The following is a 20,389-nucleotide window of genomic DNA, read 5'->3' as shown; positions in this document are numbered from 1 at the left end:
AATGTAAACCGTTTCAGGTTGAGTGTTCGTTACTGTCGCAGTAGCAGAAGACCTCATAAGGCAAAAACAGGAAACTGAAGGAAAACAAGTCAAACGGAAAGACGCAGATCCGTTGAATATTACCTAATGCAGCATTAGGAACATAGACCCCCATTTCTGTTTTATGAACGTCCTGGTAAGTAACGGACTTAATATGGAAATGACTCCCAAACAACAATGCACGCCACACTGTGTCGTTTATAGGCTTTCCATTTTTATTCAGGAACGAAATCAGCCCCAAATTACCAATGTACAGAGAGATGATTTTCTGGTTCCACAATGTTTTGCAGAGCGCTGGTGCAGCCAATTCTTTAATGATACAAAATTTCGTCTTTTTATTCCGTCCCCCTTCCTCTGGATAAAGCGGTCATATACAGACAATTGCAGCATCATCTGAGAATTTTTCTCATATTGTTACATATTTACAGAACATTCTGGATTCATACAGTATAGGCTTTTGTTATGTACTGGAAGGATTTCATTATAACATTTTTAAAGGGAACACCTTTGTACAACATTTTTGTTGCTGATCCAAGCAAGCTAAAGCACAACCCCTTTGTGGTGTACTGTATATCTAACATTGATTTTCAAACATTCATACATATAAAATATCAACTGTTCATTGTCTTAAGTCCCAATAGGGTTAGTTGACTGGAGACAATTTTGTAACACAAGTATTTTTTCTTCCCACATTTGGCACCACATCTAGCATAATCTGGCTCAACTAAATCTGGCTAACTTAGCGACTAATGATATACATTAAAGTCTTGAAGATATGGAATATGAAGAAGATGTCAATTGAAAGGTTACGCGTTCAAAAAGAACCTAGGGAATTAAGGTGGTTCTATCATGGATACTGTTACAGGCAAGATCAGGACATAGAATAACTCAGATTGGACATTCACTAGGACTTGATACCACTTGGTACTGAAGTCTCATCAACAAGCTGTATAGAATACTGAAAAGAGGGATCTGAAGGTTTGATAAGAGCAAAAGCAACACAACTACATTTGTACTATGGTAGCAGGATTGTACATTGGCTTGTTTTCCTATAATACAACATTTAAGATACATTTCTGAGTACAAAGTGTCATGTACAGACGGAGGTCCTATGTCTTCTTGCCCCTGACGTTGGGGCTGTCTGGAGGGGTGGTACTGCTGGAGCTGCTGTGGGGCAGTTTGGGGCCCGAGCTTCTCCTGATCTTCATGGACATCCTGTGCCTGAGTTTGGGGGAGCCCTGCTGGTGCCGCAGAGTCACCCCGCCCTCACTCTCCGCTCCACCCTGCCCAACATCCGACTGGCTCGCGTCACGCTGGCTACCTCCTGTGTAAGATCAGATCCTCACATGATTGTGTGTTTCAAGTTTGAGATGTTCATACTCCGATATAAAGGTATACAGATGAAAAATAATCATTCGACAACAACCTGACCTACTTCCACCTGTTGAGAGAACAATGTAAATGATCAGATCCTGACATCTATGGATCCAACTCATTATAATGTTCACATGGATGCAGATGGAGATGTCAGCAGGGAAATCATAATTTGGCATTCTGCCACTTGAACAGCAAGCAAACATTTAAGGCAATATTACATTGTGTTTACATTCATAGTTTGTCAGGCAGTACTGCTGAAATGACACAAAAGTCACCAGGCAGGAGACCTAATTATAGCCGAGCGCCGTGACATGAATAACCAATGCTCAGTGCAGAGGGATGTTTGGGGAATTTTTCACTCAGAAATATGTTTGTCTAGTAAACAGTTATAGTCATCGTGACATTTAAAAAATGGTTTCGTGCAAAACCCCTCAATCCATCACAATCCTACACTGTGGAGGCAAACACACACACACTGGTGGTGGGCACAAGGTAATCATAGTCAGTAGAGAAAATCTCAATATTAATTATGAGACAATAAATTGCTCTTAATAAAGCTGTTGGTGCCGCCCATCCGACTGTACTGAAAGGGAAGAGATTTCAGCATATAGACACAGTACAAACAGGCAGGCTAACAGAGGTGTGGCCTCTCCCAACCACCTGCCCACTCACAGCTGACGGGAATACCTGTGTCAAGCCCTACACTCTACCTACACTGTCATGTGGTCCCTGTCATCATATGTGCACTACGGGGTAAATTAGCACAGTTTCATTAGTGCATGTCATCGCCGCCCACACCGTGTGCGCCAACAACACTCAGGAGGCTTCCTGCCCCCGTCATGTAGGTCTGAACACACCGGGGAGCTGTAAATATCCTCCACAGGATTCTCCATTTAGTAATGACTCTGCTCCGCACACATCCCGCTCCCTGGGCTCCTGTTCAACCACCTGTTACACGGCAGCGCTGTGTCGTTAGGACGGCTGTGGGAGGTTATGGAGAGGTCGCTGACATGAGGATGCCATTTACCCTGTGGTAATGGTGCTGTTCCTCTGATGATGGGCGCCTGGCTCTGACAGGTGATCTGTGATTACAAGCCCACAAAACAAACTCCTACATTGTCAAGATTGGGCTGCGTCAATCCAGTTACCTGGTTCCCAACTTAATACCTTATGGAATGATTGGATATTGACAGTCTTAGTGTAAAAATGGTCATGTTTTTCCTGCTACCACTTGTCATGATGCAACTGGATGAACATTCAGACTGTTTTCTGAGAAAAAACAATATTCAGTATCAATGAAAGAAATGGTAGCAACTACTTATCCCACTCCTTATGTCCTAGAAATGAAAAATGGAAAAGCTGAAACTGCAGCCCTGAAGATAGTGGAATTACTATCTAAATAGAAAGATGTGGTGACTAAAGCCCCATCGTGACCTCCTGCTGGGAAATATGATAGTATGTATGATTCAACATTAAGCAGTGCAATGAACACAGTGGCAATGGCTGCTCACAACATTCCCTCTTGAAAAGTTCAGGTGTCCAAGCATCCATAAAGCCTAATGGCACTGCAAGCATCCTGCCTTATATCTATGATTACCTTTCACTGGGGAAACCTAAAACCTCTCCATCGTACCAAACCAATCTGCTAATGCACCTTTAGCTATGTACACATAACATCAACACCACTGCTATGGAACATTACTGATTGATTAGAAGTATGTCAGATTTTCCATTGCATCTTGCTGGGTTCAGCCTTTGGGGTATGAGGCACAAAGGAGATGCATTGTGAAACTGTCCTGTTTCCTACAACACCACAATGGTTGCTATTTCCATGTGTAAGTAAGGCAGTCATTCTATTTTCTTAACCATCATTGAAGTTTGCTCCACATAGCAACAACATGGTGCTTTTTAAAGATTATGTTTCCCTGCAAATGTCAATCAAACATGACTGGTACATGGAGTTGTCATAGGTTTACTCTACTTGTCTATATAGAGCCAAACAGATGGATTACCTTACAGTCTCACTCAGGGCTCTCTTCAGCTCTAAACTTTGTTCACCTTCTCGGATAGATGGAGCAAAACTCTTTATTGAGCACTACAGGTGAGCGTAGTCTTGCTTTGAAATTGTAACCCTCTAAAATGCTATTTCACACAGTTTCAAGATTTCCATTTTGCAAAGTTTGATTTCCGTTTATCAACGGTGAACTTTTTGCTGACAGGTGCTGGACAGAGCCCCAGGTTAGTTACATCATGGCAACACAAAAGAGTGACTGACGAGGTGCATGTCAGCTAAATCTTTTAAAAGTCAACTACATCTGAAGATCAAAGTTTAGCTACACTACAACTTACAGACCCACATGTAAAAATATATGCAGGCACAACACAACACAAGACAGACAACAAACAAACCATCCATACACACCTACTCTGGTATTCACTTCCACGCCACTGTGTGAGTGCTCTGCAACTGACCTGAGCTGGCCTCTGCACCTTTGCCCATGGCTGGTGCATACACACTGGCAGAGAACTCCTCAAAAGTGGTCAGGTCTTTGTGCTGCTGAACAATGGTCTCCACATACTTGGCCCTCTCCTCATAGCTGAAGCAAGGATGTGTCAAGGTCTCTTCATGTTTGATTAAACTCTTTAACAATATGTCTAGAAAAACATACATTCATCTCCATCCATTTTACCATTCAATCTTGCACATCTATGTCAGTGTCATTCATTCTAGTCATCTTTTCTGGGTCTATTCAGTTCTGGGTCTGGTTCTATTCTTTTACTCATCCAGTCTGCAGAGATAGATAGAATTATCCCAGCAAAGATTTGCAAGACGTTAAAGTGTTATTTTCACTTTTTGATTGACCTCGGTTTCTTTACACAAGTGTGCATGTGTGTTGTTGTGAACGTGTAAGGAAACAAATCTACCCCATGCACAGCACACTCCATGTGGGGCTGCCCTGGGTCCAGACAATCTTCTCCTGTAGAAGTGTCTTTGGGAACTACATTAGTCTCCCCATTTTCCTCTTGGACTTCTGGCCCATTTCAGAGTGTGTTTTGTATGCGAAGCAATGACCTTGTGTTCTTCATGATGGAAATCAAACGTTCAGTTCTATGTTATACAACTTGTATAAGATGTTCCATGTACACACAACCTGCCCCTGTACTTGTCCATTATGTAAATGCACCTCTGTGCCAGAGCTCTTCTGTGAGGTATTAAACAACATACCAAGGCACAGCTGAAATCCTACACAGTAAAAACCTTAAGAAGATTAAAAAAGATCCTTCGGATTACCTTCTTTCTCAGTGCTTATACACGGCTAAAGGAATATTAAGGGAAAGCACATGGAAGCTGGAAATATAAATTCTGGAAGTATGTCATAGTAGGAATTACTCTAAGATGGATTAGAAAATAAGACAGGTTGGGGAGATTGTTTGAGGGGAGTGCAAGCTTTGCAATCATCAGTACAAACAAACATCAGACAGTGTATGATTTCAGCCAGGGTACATGTAGATGGTATGGAAGGGGCTGGATGCTTTGAGAGTAGGCAAATAATCCCCATTCCAAGAAAGTGGCATTATACTGCTGAAAATACAATTGGCAAGAGTCCTTGAGTTTCTAAGGAGCTCTTCTCTCAGAGAAGGCATATTCAAATGGGACCAACTATTGTATACTAAAACTGTGGGGAGAAATCTTCCTGAATTTATGACTTGAATGTCAGACCATGTCAAGGTTTCCAGCTACACTGACTGCACATTTTTTGCCAAAAGTGAGTAGACTACTGTAACAGTGAAAGGTGACTTCAATCTAATAAACTATTACATGTACATTGTACATGTAGTGCACTGCTGATAGGGGTGAGGCAATCCATAGCACCAATGGTGAACAGTGAAAACTACCTATTTTCAGAGTGACTGTCCCTCTCCCAGACAGGCAGGCTGGTAGACGTGTGGCTCTTCCCATGGCCCAGTGGGAGGCTGAGGCCACAAGAACAGACAGGACCACAGCCTTCATACATAGTCAGCAGGCCTGGTGTGTGTGTATAGGTATGGCACGTGCTGACCTCTAAGGAGCCGACTATTGGTCTGCAGCACTGGAATGCAGACTGTATCCAAATGATGGAAATGATAGCATCTGCACACAAAAGAAGATTGAGCTACCCTGGCCATGTAACCTGCCCTTCTTGCCCCGCTGAACCCTTACAGGGGATTTGTCTGCAGTAGGAGCTCAGAGGATCTGCGAACAATGGTGGAGCAAGGTACCTGGAAAAGTTGGGCATGTATGTTGGCAACACAGCATTGCCATAGCAACAGATAACCAAGGTAAACTGTGCTCTACTAGACTGTACAACACTAGGCAACATATGGTGAACTAAAAGCATGATTACCAGACAAAGCACACAAAGAAGAGGTAAGAAAGAGTGGGACAAGGGAACCACAACAGCTGCCAGCATCATAATGTATGCATCTATCACAGTCTTTCTTCTGCACTGGGGAAACGTATGGTAACTGGTTTCCACCGAGCGAACACCCTGAAAAGTCCTGCAGTGCACACAAACTCCATGTGTACTTAGCAAAACATCTTTAAAGCATATTAAAGCAGCTCAGTCTTTACTGATTACCTAGGTTGAATAGGTATGCATATTGTATCAATGGGAACTAATGTTTGGTATCTGCAAACATAACCAGAGATGAACACCGAAAGGCTCTTACTTCATCAAAGATTTATTGAAAACCACAAAAGCAGCCTGCAAAGGAAATTCATTCCCAGTTCCATTTTAAACCACACAATTACCTCCCGAAGCTCAAAGGAGAAAATTCCATTACACCCATGCAGCAGGAGTAAGAAATCTCACTAACAAAATCCCTCCGCCGCTTTGATGTCCAAATATGGTGAATAATTGTGAGGTAGGCCTCACAACAGATGGCACACTCTCACATGCAATCTCCACCCGGCCTTGTCGTCAGCACCACAAAGGGCCCATGTTTGGTCGTGCTGCCAACAATAGCTGTTAGAGACATAGTCTATGGGTAGATCTACTTAATTATGGAGCCCTTTCACCCTCCCTCCGTGCCTGCCAATAGTCCAAATGCCTTAATGCTGTTACATGGACAGGATTTTGTCCATAACTAGGAATTAGCTGAATAGCTGCACTAGTCTAAAGGCTTTTCAGAAGATTTTTCCAGGGATGCAGTCACTGATTAATATGGGTCTGAGCAGATTAGGTAGGACAGTCATTTTTCAAACAGCATGGGGCAACCTGGAGGTCAACGATGACAGAAACAAAGTCTGTGTCTTGAAATTGTTCCTGTCAGGGGCCAAGGGCGACATGTGACCTGGGGTGGTGCTGATGTTGGAGGTGGTGCCCGACAGGAGTGAAATTGTCCCCTCCTAGCATCAGGCTGCTCTAGGTGGAATGACTACTGACAGATGATCGTAACTCACGGCTGAACATGAGATTATAACAAATGGCCTCTCAGCACAATTGCTGGGTTTTGTGGGACAGGGTGATTCTTTTGCCTTGTTCAGAAGTCAGCATCACTGTCTCATCAAGGTGACTTCTCCAGGGAATGGATCCCCACATTCCCAGGACTGATTCAGCTGAGGCTGGGATCCTCACAGCTGTAGGAGAAAGGACCAGGCTCCCTGGTGAAGTGCACACAACTGAACTTCCCAAAGTTACACCTCCTCTAATGATGGAGAAATTTTTCATGGACAAACATTCTGCTAACAACAGATGTAACTTTGGAAAATCAGTGAACCAAACCCGGGTGACAGTTGTCCATGTAGTTGTTATCATTATAAAATCCACAGATGGTCATTTTCGCCTAAAATAAAATTTCTGGATTATAAAGACAGCATTTACAGGACAAAAAGTAACAGGAGGAACAGAAAATACACTGTGAAAGCAAATGGTCCCTCCTGATGTTTAGAGACCACTTGCAGACTGTATCTTTTATGGACTGTTCCACAATTCTACCCATCCTGTGAATAGCTGTTTACTTTTTTTACAATGACAGAGGTCAATTGAATGATCTCTGCGTTCACACAATGATGAGATAAAGGATCCAGGACACACATGGTGGAAAATGGAGCAAGTCGAGAAAGTGTATAAAATTCTGCCCTCAAAAACATCTGCGATACCAGTGCCACCTCAATATATTCCACAACACGATATCACCAGTCTGGCAAGTAAGCTCCCCCACTATGCTATTTAAGAGTTATAAAAAGTAAAGAACAAATGAAACGAAGAAATATCGATCTCATGTCGGCAATAAACGTGCCGTAATTAGTTCCCTCTATTCCACATCCACGAACCATCTGCCTTATGACCACTAGCCGCAGCATCCCACTGTGACTAGTTATTGTCTGTTGCTCTTGGAATTTGTCAAATCAGTACATTACAATTTACATAAATGTTGTGTACTGTTTTCTTCCAGACTATACCAGGTCTTTAGATAAAAAACATTAATCTGACTCGTGTTAAAAGTTAGAGACCATGCAACACTGCAGCCACCAAAACCAGCAACAACATCAGGTCCTGACAAACCTTCAGGGACAGACAGTGTGATGCAAATCTGCTGCCTGATGAAATGTTAATGCCACTTATCACACTGTTACAGCCACAAACGTTGGGCAGCATTTGTTTTTCTTCCCATTCATGCCCTTTATGCACTGCCGATCAATCACAGTTGGGGCAGTAGGATGCAATCAACTGCAGCGTATCACCTCCATCAACCTGACAGCCAGACCTGTCTGCTGCAGATGATCCAAACAGCCACCAAAGGACAGCGGTGTAATATTCAGCCGAGATTCTTATCTGTTTGGCTATAAAGAGTGGACTCATCAAATCTGAACAGCTTACCAATATTGCACCAAATTAGCAGGAGATTTCTCTGATAAAGACAATTAAATCAACAGAATATCCGTGAAGACAAATAGAGGACTGTTCGTGCCAAGGCCCTCACACACTGTGACATTCTCATGTTCAATTGTACGAGACAAGCGGTGTGGAAAATGGGGAAAACCGCAGGAATCAAAACTTTGGAAAGGTCATTGACATGCAAACATTGCTCTGAAGGAACTGAATTCTATCACAATATGGCAGCAGTCCAACTTCCACGTCCTTGTGATGCCGTTCCCCTCAGCAACGCAATGCTCCTTTTGCATATTAAGTTTCTTGCATTGTAACTATGGCAGGTAAACTGGCGCCCAAGTGCTGAAGTTCACACAGAAGTGCCCAGGTGTGCACATAAAGCACACGTCTGGGTGACCTGACCCCTCTGGCACCCCAGCCAGCCTGCTGGCCAAGTGCACACACCGATAGGGAACCAACAATGGCCCGAGAGAATAGCCTTTGTGCATTGTATTCTAGACAATACATATTACACTCCAAGCATGCAAGATTATACTTTCTCTGCCATTGTTGTGGTTCCATTGTCTTGCAGATCACTTTCTCCTATGTGGTATATTCTGGACTCATGGGAGCTTGGAAGCTATTTCAAATTCAAGTCACTTTCACTTTTAAATGGCTCTGCAACTTTCTGGTGTGCTGCTGGAGGAGTTTCCAGGACTATTGTGAGATTGTGTTTACGTACTTATGTACCTGAATCAGTAGCTGCATGTGAAACAGACTGTAGAGTAAGTGGTAACGGAATATACCAGATGGTCAAAGATGTAATATTGTACATGGAATTTGCATTGTTACTTTGACCACCCGGCAGTGCAAGTTGTTCTGCACCAAATGCTGACCTGTTATCAGAGATGCCCTTTTATAATATCATTACCAAAGAAAGGCAGAGTTTGCAGACTTCACTAGGAAGCATCAAAGAACTGCTCTCGACATGTTGTAAAAGTTGTGTCATGACATCAGGCACAAATCTACATGTTCTTCCAGAACAGTTGTGTCTGGAAGGGCTGAGGTGAATTTGCACAACAATAAAAGGCAGGTCTGAACCTGACCAGCCAACAAAGGGTGCGGGCAGCCCCGTCCTTACGCCAGACAAAAAAGCCGACACACTTTGCTGGCATGTATGTCTCTATGAAGGGGAGGGACAAAGCATGGGCTGCACGCCTCCACACAATGGGTGGCATGCAGGGGAAACCTTACACTAATTCAAACTGGATACAGTTACCTATATAGGTAAGAGAAAGACAATCCCTACCAGACTCCTTTGAAAACTCTGAAAAAATAGTAGAAATTAGTCACATTGGATAGACAATTTGCCACCACAGTGGTTGCTAGTTTGCTCTTCTTTGGCAAATTAATCACCTTATCTGGCCAATGTCTACTGCCCTTTCAACAATTTCTATTACTTTTTCACCAGGTACCTTTTCTAAAGTAGGCCCACAACATGGAGACCTTATCTTAGGGATTAAGTTAAGCACGTACAAGCAGTCTTATCCCATTAACTCAATGACAGGAATGCGATGGCAATGCAGATACTCTAGATCTGAGTGAGTACAATCCTGAAGGATGCAATTAAGGTGATTTGCACCCCTTCCATGAGGAAGACCTGGGACCAGGGAGGCGCTGAGATGCCAGGCAATTACAGGAGATTACAGGCCCAGTTGAAGGTACCTGTTCAACGAGCCGTCACGGCTGGCGGAGACCCTACTGTGAGTCAGTTGATTTTCAGGGGGAGAGAACAAAGCTGGAGAGGAGGGAAGGAGCGGGCGCAGTCCTCAAGCAGCACACGCCGCGCACGTGGCCGCGGCCACTTATCATTTCTCGCCTGGCCAACCGCATCCACTAAACACTCCATTACGGGGAGTGACAGGCTGGCATACACACCACAACAAACCATTACATGTGCAAACACAGCCACATGGCCAAAGTTTGCTCATAGAACACCAGAAGTGAGCCTGAAGTGGAGACCAATGTATGAGGAACAGGGTGTGACAGATTGCAGGTTCTTAGGAGGCAATATGGTGACATGAAAGAAAACTTTTAAATAGCTTCTCTGGTAGCCATGTGCCAAAATTTGGGCCAAGTTTCTTATAAGGTTTTATACATGTATATCTTCTGAGCTTGTTACTACCGAGATTTGCACACCTGATATTGACAGAAGTATGATGCAACTGCAAATATCAGAGATCCTCTCTCTCGAGACTGAAAATATCTCAAGATTACAAAACTGGTATCCTGCAAGGGATATTTGTGATTGAACGGCAAGAATTACATGTACAAAATGTATCAAGACAAACATTGTTCGGATCAAACAATGGAACAAGCATGGCAGAATTTTATGTTGGGTAGCAACGACATACATATATGAGTGCTGAAGTCATTCACAATCTGTACACATGCAAACACTACTTTGCCAGATGGCCCTGATTTTCCTGTGAAATTGGTGGCGTAAATGAAGAAGCAACAAGAAGTCCATTTTGTATCATCTCTGTGCCCACACAGATGCGTCCCCTGCATAACCTGCCCATTAGGTGGAGCCAGCATGGGGCAGATGGTGTCCTGTGGTGCTCTATCTGACTGTGTACACGCTACACCTCAGCTGGTCAGGTGGTGACATGAGTACACCAGCACTGAAAAAATTGCCTCCTAAAGCAAACCACTCTGCCCACAGCCAACAAAGCCTTTCTTGGATGAAGCAGATTTTAATGAAGATGGACAACAATAAAAAACAACCCCAAATTCTCTGATTGAAGATTTACAGTTTGAGCTTGGAAAGGAGGAGTATACTGATACACATCAGTGATTGACAGTTACAGTGCCTGGTTTTACATGACCTTCTTATGTACATTGTAATTTCCAGGTAGATAGGCTGTTGTTCTATAATAGATTTAGTCATTTTTGCAAACTGCAAAATCCATATCCCTACAATAATGCTGGAGGTTTCACCATTAATAACATCGTTACTAGTAATCATACAGATGATGACCTCATGATGATCTGTACTGTTATCATAAGATGAGTCATAAAAGGTCTACTGGGACATTATAGTCATTTCGGCGCTTCAGACAAACCATCAGGGTGTTCATACACATGTGCAGTATATGTATTGCTGGCAGACAGACTATACATGTTCCATACTACAATTCTGTATGACATTCATTCACCAAAGAGTTTTCATTCAAGGGTTTTTTGTCTACTTTAAAAAAAAATGTCGACAAGATATACCTGTCCAGTAATTACCAGTGACGTAATTTAATCAATACAAGACTTAATACACATTCCATTCATGGACTAATTATTTTTGGCACAAGGCCATGTCTTCTGGAATGACTACATTATGACATCATGGCCATAAACCTGAGTCATAAGTCAGAGAAAGATGATCGTCCCCAGGGACGCTGCCTCACGTGGTTGGATTACCACAGATGACGCAGTTTCACCCATGGAAGAATGGCTGTGATGACAATGACTATTGACTACTTCATGTTGATGTCACCAGGTGAAAGGGTTGGCTGGTGACAAGTACTTTTATTGACATGCCAACACGTAACTCTTTCAGTGTACAAAATAAGGACAAAGGTCAAGATTGTAGCTGCTATCATGTGCAACATAAATATCATCATCATCATATTGGGCTTGAACCCAAATCATAATTTTTTTCAAGAAAGAAACTTAACCATCAATTCCATTTGTGACATACCATAATTCAGTAGGTGCTATATGACTTACATTTGACACTGACATACATGTATCAACAGTCAAAATAGGATCAGTTGAGGGTACCTAGTGTGGAGTTTATTACATAACAAGAGTAGAAGGAAGACCATCTCCCTTGGCTGAAACAAACAAGCACAATGTTTAGATATTGTGCGAGCTAACTTGTTTTTCTGGTTGTTCCCCACCTGCTGCCCCAGGCTATTATTGCCAAACTTTTGTAGGAACCATAACAACAATTCATCACTGCTAGACACCACCATAATTAAATGCAATTACAGGCATTTCTTGTTCCATCACATTTGTATTACCCGGGAGGTTAAGGCCAGACAATGGAAAGCAGCAAAAAATAACATTGATGCCAATGCATCGGCTAAATCAATTTGCAAATTAGTTCTATTATTCATTCTTCTGACTCAAGCCATGACTGTGCTCAAGTTCTCTCCAAGGGGCACAAATTATAATTAGTTCACTTGATGGCATCACAAATAAAACAAGATCTAAAATAGCTGGTGACAATGACCATGAGATAGGGGTGAAGATGACGCCACAAACAAACTCTTGTATCATCACCTGCCGTTTGTGTATGGAGAAGCACAATAAGCTGACTGTCAACATATCTTTTCATTGCAAACCTGCATAGAAAAAAAATAGCTTAAATCCAGAGATATATAAATTTGTCACGAGAGGTAAGAATTCTATAAGTCTGCATGGGTAATTATAACATATATGAACATGTTTGGGAATTACACATTCTTCTTTAGGGAGGATGTGCATGCTTACACAGTACTTAATGGAAGAACAAGGCATGACACATGACAAAGGGTGATAGAGCAAAGGTCATGGTCAAGCAGGTGTGGCTGCTCCAGGCAGCTTCCTGACAAACACTGAATACCAACGCTGTAGGCACAATGTAGCACTCACAGTCATTACACCACATTGCAACAGTGTAATTACATAACACCAAGCCATGTCAAGCCAGGTGTGTGTAAAATTATGATCTGTCACACAGCCTGTGAGGTAGAAAATGATATCAAAATGTTGTCCCCCAAATGTAAGGTGGCTGCATTTAACCTGCAGGAAAGAGTTGATTGACAGGCAGGAATGACTAAACTTAATGGCAGTCAGAAACATGCGGGTGGTCAGAGGAGCTTCATGTGTACAGTGCAGATAGACATCAATAGGTTCATCCTATTGTTCTGAGAAACAAAGGCTGAGCACAGACTGTCACACAATGTCACACTCTGTCACACAATGTACATTTGATGCTGACTGCTCATTCGGAGACCATTGATATTGCAGGACTGCAAAGGGACACTTTTAAGGTATAAATGTATTAGAACCTATAGATTAAACAATCATTTCAATAAATGATGGCACTTTGTCACTGACAGTAACATGCCTACGGGTTATAGAATGATTAGCTGAGGCTGATAAAAGTGCTTTCACGTAGTGCAGATGGGTTCAGATAAAGACAATCATTTGCTGCTGAACGGAATCAAAAATGTATTACTGAGCAGCCTGAAGGGACCCAATGTTACTTTGTTGAACAGCCCCAGCCTGCTATACTACATGAGTGGGGGTGAGGCACCACGTCTCTAACCATGATGTGTATTTGATGAGGTGTAAAGTGGCTGGGTTGGACCTGCTGCCCCCTCCCCCTCCTCAGCTGTGTCCCTCCCCACAAACCTGCCCATCCATTAGCACCAGGGTGTCAATCTGTGTAATGATGTCTAGTCTGGCAGGTTAACTCACAGAGACATCACCCATCCCTACAGGTCAGTCCAATGCCATCCCATGTGGCTTCAGGGGAACATTACATAGCAGGGAACTCTCCATGGCCCAGCCAGCTATTGTCTGTATGGCTGAGTGTCAGGTGCATGGGAGACAGGCAATTCCCAGCCAAGACACTCAGGACAATATCACTGCTTCCAATGTTAATAGGCCCAGTTTGGCTGCAAATTTGTCTGCCAGCAGGGCCCTAGCTCCAGCCACCTGCCCCCTCAAACACTTCCAACAAAGGAATTCCTCCAGCACCACAAACACAGAACTGGAATTTGCCTAGTATGAATTATTGAAAATTGCCTCCATTACACCACCATGGTATGGCAAACTTTCCTATGACTAAGAGATGAACATACATACATATACCTTAAAATCCACCACCTGCCCATATCATTTCATAGTTTCCTTTAATTTCTTAAGTGTCATTTTACTAGAGTCATGTACCAGGTATGCTGGAAAACATTATTTTCAAAGTCGAACTTGTAAGTCTGCATTGTTATTTCCTAAGGGAAAAACAAAAGTAACAGAAAACAAAAGAAAAGGAGATAAAGCAAAACAAAGCCAATGGTTTCCACATAATTATGGTCATCAGTATGTATACATGTATATGTATATGTATATGTATATGTATATGTATATGTATATGTATACGTATATGTATATGTATACGTAGGTAAGAAAAAATGGGACATGTAATTTTGTCTTCCAGCCAGGCACCTCATCTATGTGCAGCCAAAATCAATGCATATTCATAATAGCTGTAATTAGAATTCCAAAACACAAACAGCATACTGTGGGGCTATTTCAACATGGGGTCGTGTTCGCTGTGGTATGGAAAGATTTTCTTTCATAACAACTGTGATCTCGGGAATGCAGGCTATATCAATAGAACATGTATCATAAAAAATGTATTAAGTTAGAGGTCGTAAATTGTAGAATTCATATTTTGCAATACTTGGAAATAAATGGACCTTGCTTCTTAATGTTTGCCTACATGTATAATAAAAAATAATATCATTCTAAGGGATTTAGATATAGACCCCTACATGACCATACTTTTCTAGATAAGACGCTGCTGCTTCAATACACTGGCGTTTGGAATATACACAAAGCTTAAGGCCAGGCACAACAAGGAGAGGTATTAGGCTCCTTGGAGCACCCTAATCTCAAGGCAGGTGTCACCCGATCCCTTAATGCAGCTGCCTGGCACAAGCCCCTGATTAAAACGGTAGCTGACTGGACACATGACACTACTGCCAGGGAACACATCCAGAACTCTCAGCACTGCACTGTTGGTGTAGTTACACTGGTGGTCAATTGTCTGTGTGAAGAGGACTGGAGAAATGGCATCTGGCAGCTCCAAGGCCAAAACTGACAGAAGGCTGCACACAGACAGAAGCACACAATACACATGGTAGCCGGGGTCATAGACATTTCCATAGTCTGATCTGATGTTCATAAACACTTCATTTATCAGTCGAGATAGAATGTCATTTATCATTTTTACAGTGATAAACTTATAAGCAGTGAAAAAGAGAAGTATCAGTACAAAAATAGGCCTGAAAAATTTCACAATTTATAAATAATGAAGTTGTAAGATGGATTAAATTACTGCATGAACCCTAATTACATTGTGAGACCTGGAAACCAGTGGGACAGAAATTAGCAGTTACCAATTGGCTACAGTAGCTATTACTCAGACTGGTACGATTTCACATGTAGAAAACAAAACTTCCAATTGAAAAGGAAATTGTGATTTACATGCTTACATCTTCCAAACTGCAGAAAGGCTTGGCATGGACACAAACGTGTAACACACCTAATTAGAGGGAGAAACTCTGGAAGGGCAGAATTCAATGCTACATTAAGATTCTCTTTATGTCCTGCAAACAGAGTTACCCAGCAATAATTTCCAGTTTGCAGGTAATTTTGCACAGATTACATTTATCAGTAAAGGGACTTGCAGATCTGATTAGGCAGAGGCCTGGTTGTCAGTAACCCAATTATCTGCCGGGCGGCACATTGTCAGTGATCGGGAGGCAGCGGCTTTATTGTGAGGAAACAATGCCCCATCCCAGCAAATAATGGGCCTTGTACCTCCTACAGCTGGGTCCCCCGTCAAACGGCAGGTACAGAACACACGGCCCAGCTTGGAGTGTCCACTGGGACAGCTCTTAACACAGCATGACCACCAGTTCCAGCATTAAACATACTCAGCCAATACTGTGATAATATGTTACAAGATTCGCATTTCCGCAACCTGGCTCAGCGTGGGGTCATGGAGTAATGTCAGAGTGAGTGAGGTCATGTCAAGGGCCACACAGGTCACCTGATATGACATGATTTCTCACCACAGTGCATCAAATGATGAGCCCACTAAAAGCCCTTGGACATGGGGGAGAGCAGATGACACCTTATCGACCTCTGCGGTGGACAGACTGATAGCGATTCCTGCATGTGGTAATGACAAAGTCTCTGGGGCTCAACTCGGACATCTGCAAACTATGCTATGATCCAATTTTTATTGCCATAGGGGCACACACTTACTTACTGATGCTGAAGTCTATGAAAGACCAATTCAGCTTCATGTACATGTATATACGCTGCAGGTTGGGAGGGGGGGAGGGTGATAACTGTTGACAGTTCCTTCTACCCGCCACGGATGGACCACAATGCGCTGGCCACAATATACCCCTGGGGACGTTCCAAAAAGACGCAAAGTGTTTGGTAACAAATGTCCAATTAGTCAACAGTTTCCCTCCAAATAACAAACATTTCATTTCAAAAATCAAACTTGATGCCTCAGACCTGTAGACTTGGACCTGTTAACATTAACCTTCAGAAGTTCTCACTGCTAAGGAAGGTTTTTGGCACAGAATGTGTATTGGTGCAGGAGTTAGGTGTAGCAGGGAGAAGGTTAAGGAGGAAAAGACAAGTAGCATACCTGAAGGGTCTTTTCACATGTTTAAACACACTGAAACACCAAAATAACCATACCAAACACACAACATTTTCGGAAGGATACAATCTCTGGTACAGGGGAATGTTGGCTCTCTTGGCACGGCTGGCATTGATGGCTGTGGCTCTCACCAGGTCAGGAAGCACCTTGTAGTCCACAATAGCTCCATCAAATAGTGGCCCAAAAAATGGAACCTGCAAAGCATTGGAAAAGGAAATGTTGTGTTTTATCTCCAGAGTTGAAACTTGAGAACAATATTGAAGATTTTGCTAAAATGGAATGTAAACATTAATGAAAATTTAAAATCAAGAGAGTGTTATATTAAGTCATCTGTGTTATACACTAAGAAAAATAGAGAAAGCAGTGTAGCATAACTTGTAACTTCAGAGGTCTGCAGTGTTCATTGATTATTGCCATAATACTGACAGTACAGTCAGATATATCTGAGTTGCCTCATTTTTGTGTTGCTACTATTTGGAATTACAATTGTAAATCTCTAACAGTAATATTTAGCACAAGAGCTGTTAGCAGAAGAGATCAGACATTATATCTCATCAGCTCATCTACTGTCGTTAACATGCATGTTCTAGGCTACCCCTGGAACAAAGAACACCTGTTCTTACAGAATAAACTGGTTACACAGAAGAAAAACCTCATTAAAGCTGAATCTATTTGATTTCATGTTGTAAAGCCTGTTTGACACTTTCAAGCCAGTTGTATCCTCCAACCTTTCCAGCATAGGGACTGATTAAAACTGGGGGATATAATGTGTATGAGGGATCAGAAGGATTAAAATGATCAGATTTTGGTTGGCACAAAAAGGATGCGCCAGCTCCAACAAGTGAGCCATGTACAGACCAAGGAAGAGATTTTCTGCTGTCCTGATTGTTTATTGTGTTTAACAGACAGTCATGAATGTCTCCTCTCCCCACAAACAATAAGTATCTTCGTTTGTTTGCCTCTTTAATTTTTTGCATGCCAGCTCCTCACTGAATTATATAGTATTCTTAAATGATCAATACACTTTTGATACATATGAGCTTATGGCAGTGAGATGGTTACAATACCATGTCACTCTTTGCAGTCTGGGATTAAAAATTACTGCATTCATTTCACGGATTGAAAAAAAAATTCAACATAAGATCTATACCATTGAAAAAAACAACAGGTCTCTACATGCAAAATGAGACTGATCTCTGCAATATCAGCCCCACAAGGGCCAAGGCTTAAGACTTTGGAGGAACTTCTTATCCCCCCGTCTCACACTGAAGCTGTCATATGTTAGACTAAACACATAATCCCTCGCTAAGATGATTTTGCTGATAACATATCCGTGTTCTTGGTGACATGTCCCTTCAGTTCCCAGGGTATTGAACCATAGTAATCCTCATTAGCTAACAGCCTTGCATGTGGGGAGAGTAAAAATCCTTGCAGACAGCAGTATTATGGAAGCAAGGAGCAAAACAAGCTTAAGGGACTTCTAGCTTTATTGGAACTGTGCATATCAAAGGGCCATACCCTAACAACATGGCTCGGAGAAAGACCCAGAGAAATAATTTCATTTCTTTCATTACTAGCTACAGAGCCTCATTAGCATGACCCATTTCAATTTTCCCAAATCAGGTCTAAATATACATTGTCTCTAGCACTGTTTCACATGTTCACATTTGGTTCAGGCCTAAAGTGTTGTGACTAATGTTATGAGTCAGCTATGGTGTAAAAATAACAACTGGGATGTGGAAACAATTTGGCTTCATTCGAGAAACACTAATCAGAAGAAGGTGCGTTTTTTTTTTCATCAGATGACTGCCAGAAATAGGACTGCAAATGATACTGCAAGGCCGAAAAATCAATGTCCTTGAATAAAATGTGTTGTATTATCATATAAATTTAGCAAGAGGTCAATATGAAAACTGCTAGTATGCTAGTACAATTTTATATAACAGTGTAAACTGCTAGTCTGCTGGTACAATTTTATATAAGATCGTACCACATTCAAAATGTTACTACTAGAAACATCTTCAAAATTGGATTTTTTTGGACTAAAGAGAGACTTACTAAATATGTGGTGCTGGCTAAATTTGTCAGTAAATTTTGTACAGATAATTTTGAACGTTACCTATACTGGTGCAGGTATGCAGATATTTTGAGCCCCGTGAAACTGCATTACAACAAGGTACAGGCTCAGTCTGTATTTTCGTGTTGAATAAGTGTGGTATTCTAAAGATCAGAAGATGATCTGCATTGAGAAATGATTAACATGGTGTTGACAGAAAAACAGTTACGGACAATGCATGTCACTCATAAACAGCTGTGTAAAACAATGTTATCCTTGACATAAGTCTTATAGGCATGCTAAGAAAAGAACAACTTCCACTCCAGCCGTGATTATGCAGAACAGGCTTAAACGTTGCAGGCTGCAGAAGACCTGACATGAACATGGGAAGATGAAAAGCTCTATAGCTGCAGGCTGATCTGCTTTGACATAATTAAGATGAATATTGACAACACATGGAACAGTCTTTAGATAACCCTTATTGCTAACATGAAAGCTAGCCATCAATGGTTTGTGTTTTACATCTGGATCTATTGACATCATTAAAGAAACATGTCAAGAAATCTGGGTTAATATCAGTGACTTGAGATGAACCTACATTTATTTTTGAAGAGATATTGCTGCTGAAAGATGTATTGTTCAACTTGTGATCGTCATACTGAGAATGATTAAGATGCAAAACACGATTTTCATTTCCAGTGTAACATAACATGCCGTAGTTCTGTCCAGGATGTGCCTGAGGGCTGAGCAACAGGTACAGCAGGAGAAACTAAGTCATGGCTGTGTTTCCATGGCAGCCATATTGGTGAGGGATTGAGCATAAGTCGTTGTGATCATACTACTGTACTGTCCATTTTCTTCCAACCATACAATGTATATGTGCACAAATGTGCTTTATATATGGCTCTGTTGAGCTAAAATGAAAGGGTCCTATGTGACTGGACATCTAGATGGCTTCACTATATTACCTTAGTAATACCTATAATGTTCCAATGGACATTCCTACATTGCTATATCAATTAAAGGTAAATACAACATTTTTAGAGAACGGTAATGGTTGAGTATTATGTACATGTAATATGTAATGTACACTCACTGTACTGTTTTTATTTTTGCTCCTCCCCAAAGTATACACATTATTCTGTCCCACAAACTTTAACTAGAATACTTCAAATACTTCTTAGTCAGTTGCTCCAAAAAAGTCCAAAAAGTACCCAAGGACTGCTATTTTACAATAATAATTGCAAAGATGGCTGTGTATAGAAGTCTGTGAATATCCCAAAAGAGGGGACATAAGTCACTGACTTTCTTAGGAGGTCCCTGACCTTTCCAAGAAAAGTCACTGACCTCAACAAGTTTAAATATACATGTACTCCATATAGCCAGGGTATCCTCTATTACATTAAAAGGTCAGAGCTACTGAGGTAAATATCACGGAGGCTTGCCATGTATCAAGACAGCTTCCTGTTTTCAAGGAATTTCAGTTTTTGCCAGACATGTGGAAACGTCATCTCAAACAGTTATTGACTTGACATATGGATTAAGAGGAGA

General features: G+C 41.7%; 1 protein-coding gene across 4 annotated transcripts in view; it reads right to left on the bottom strand.

Moving 5' to 3' along the window:
• Positions 1 to 242: 242 nt before the first annotated feature.
• The window catches only part of LOC109471130 (ral GTPase-activating protein subunit alpha-1-like), a 40,264-nt gene continuing 20,117 nt past the window's right edge, over positions 243 to 20,389 (bottom strand). For 2 of the 4 annotated variants that reach the window (XM_019770355.1, XM_019770356.1), the window contains 3 exons: positions 16,849 to 16,976; positions 3,889 to 4,013; positions 243 to 1,363 (listed from right to left, as the gene is read on the bottom strand). In XM_019770355.1, coding sequence (XP_019625914.1) covers positions 1,149 to 1,363; positions 3,889 to 4,013; positions 16,849 to 16,976 — 468 coding nt within the window. In that variant the 3' untranslated portion in view covers positions 243 to 1,148. Of the gene's footprint in view, positions 1,364 to 3,838; positions 4,014 to 16,848; positions 16,977 to 20,389 lie in introns of all 4 variants that reach the window. The other 2 variants (XM_019770357.1, XM_019770358.1) reach the window with 2 other exon arrangements.

The sequence above is a fragment of the Branchiostoma belcheri genome, unplaced genomic scaffold, assembly GCF_001625305.1.
Source record: "Branchiostoma belcheri isolate BF01 breed outbred unplaced genomic scaffold, Haploidv18h27 scaffold24, whole genome shotgun sequence".
NCBI classification, from domain to species: domain Eukaryota; kingdom Metazoa; phylum Chordata; class Leptocardii; order Amphioxiformes; family Branchiostomatidae; genus Branchiostoma; species Branchiostoma belcheri.
The sequence above is the reverse complement of the archived record's forward strand: the minus strand, read 5'-3'. Positions and strand labels throughout refer to the sequence as shown.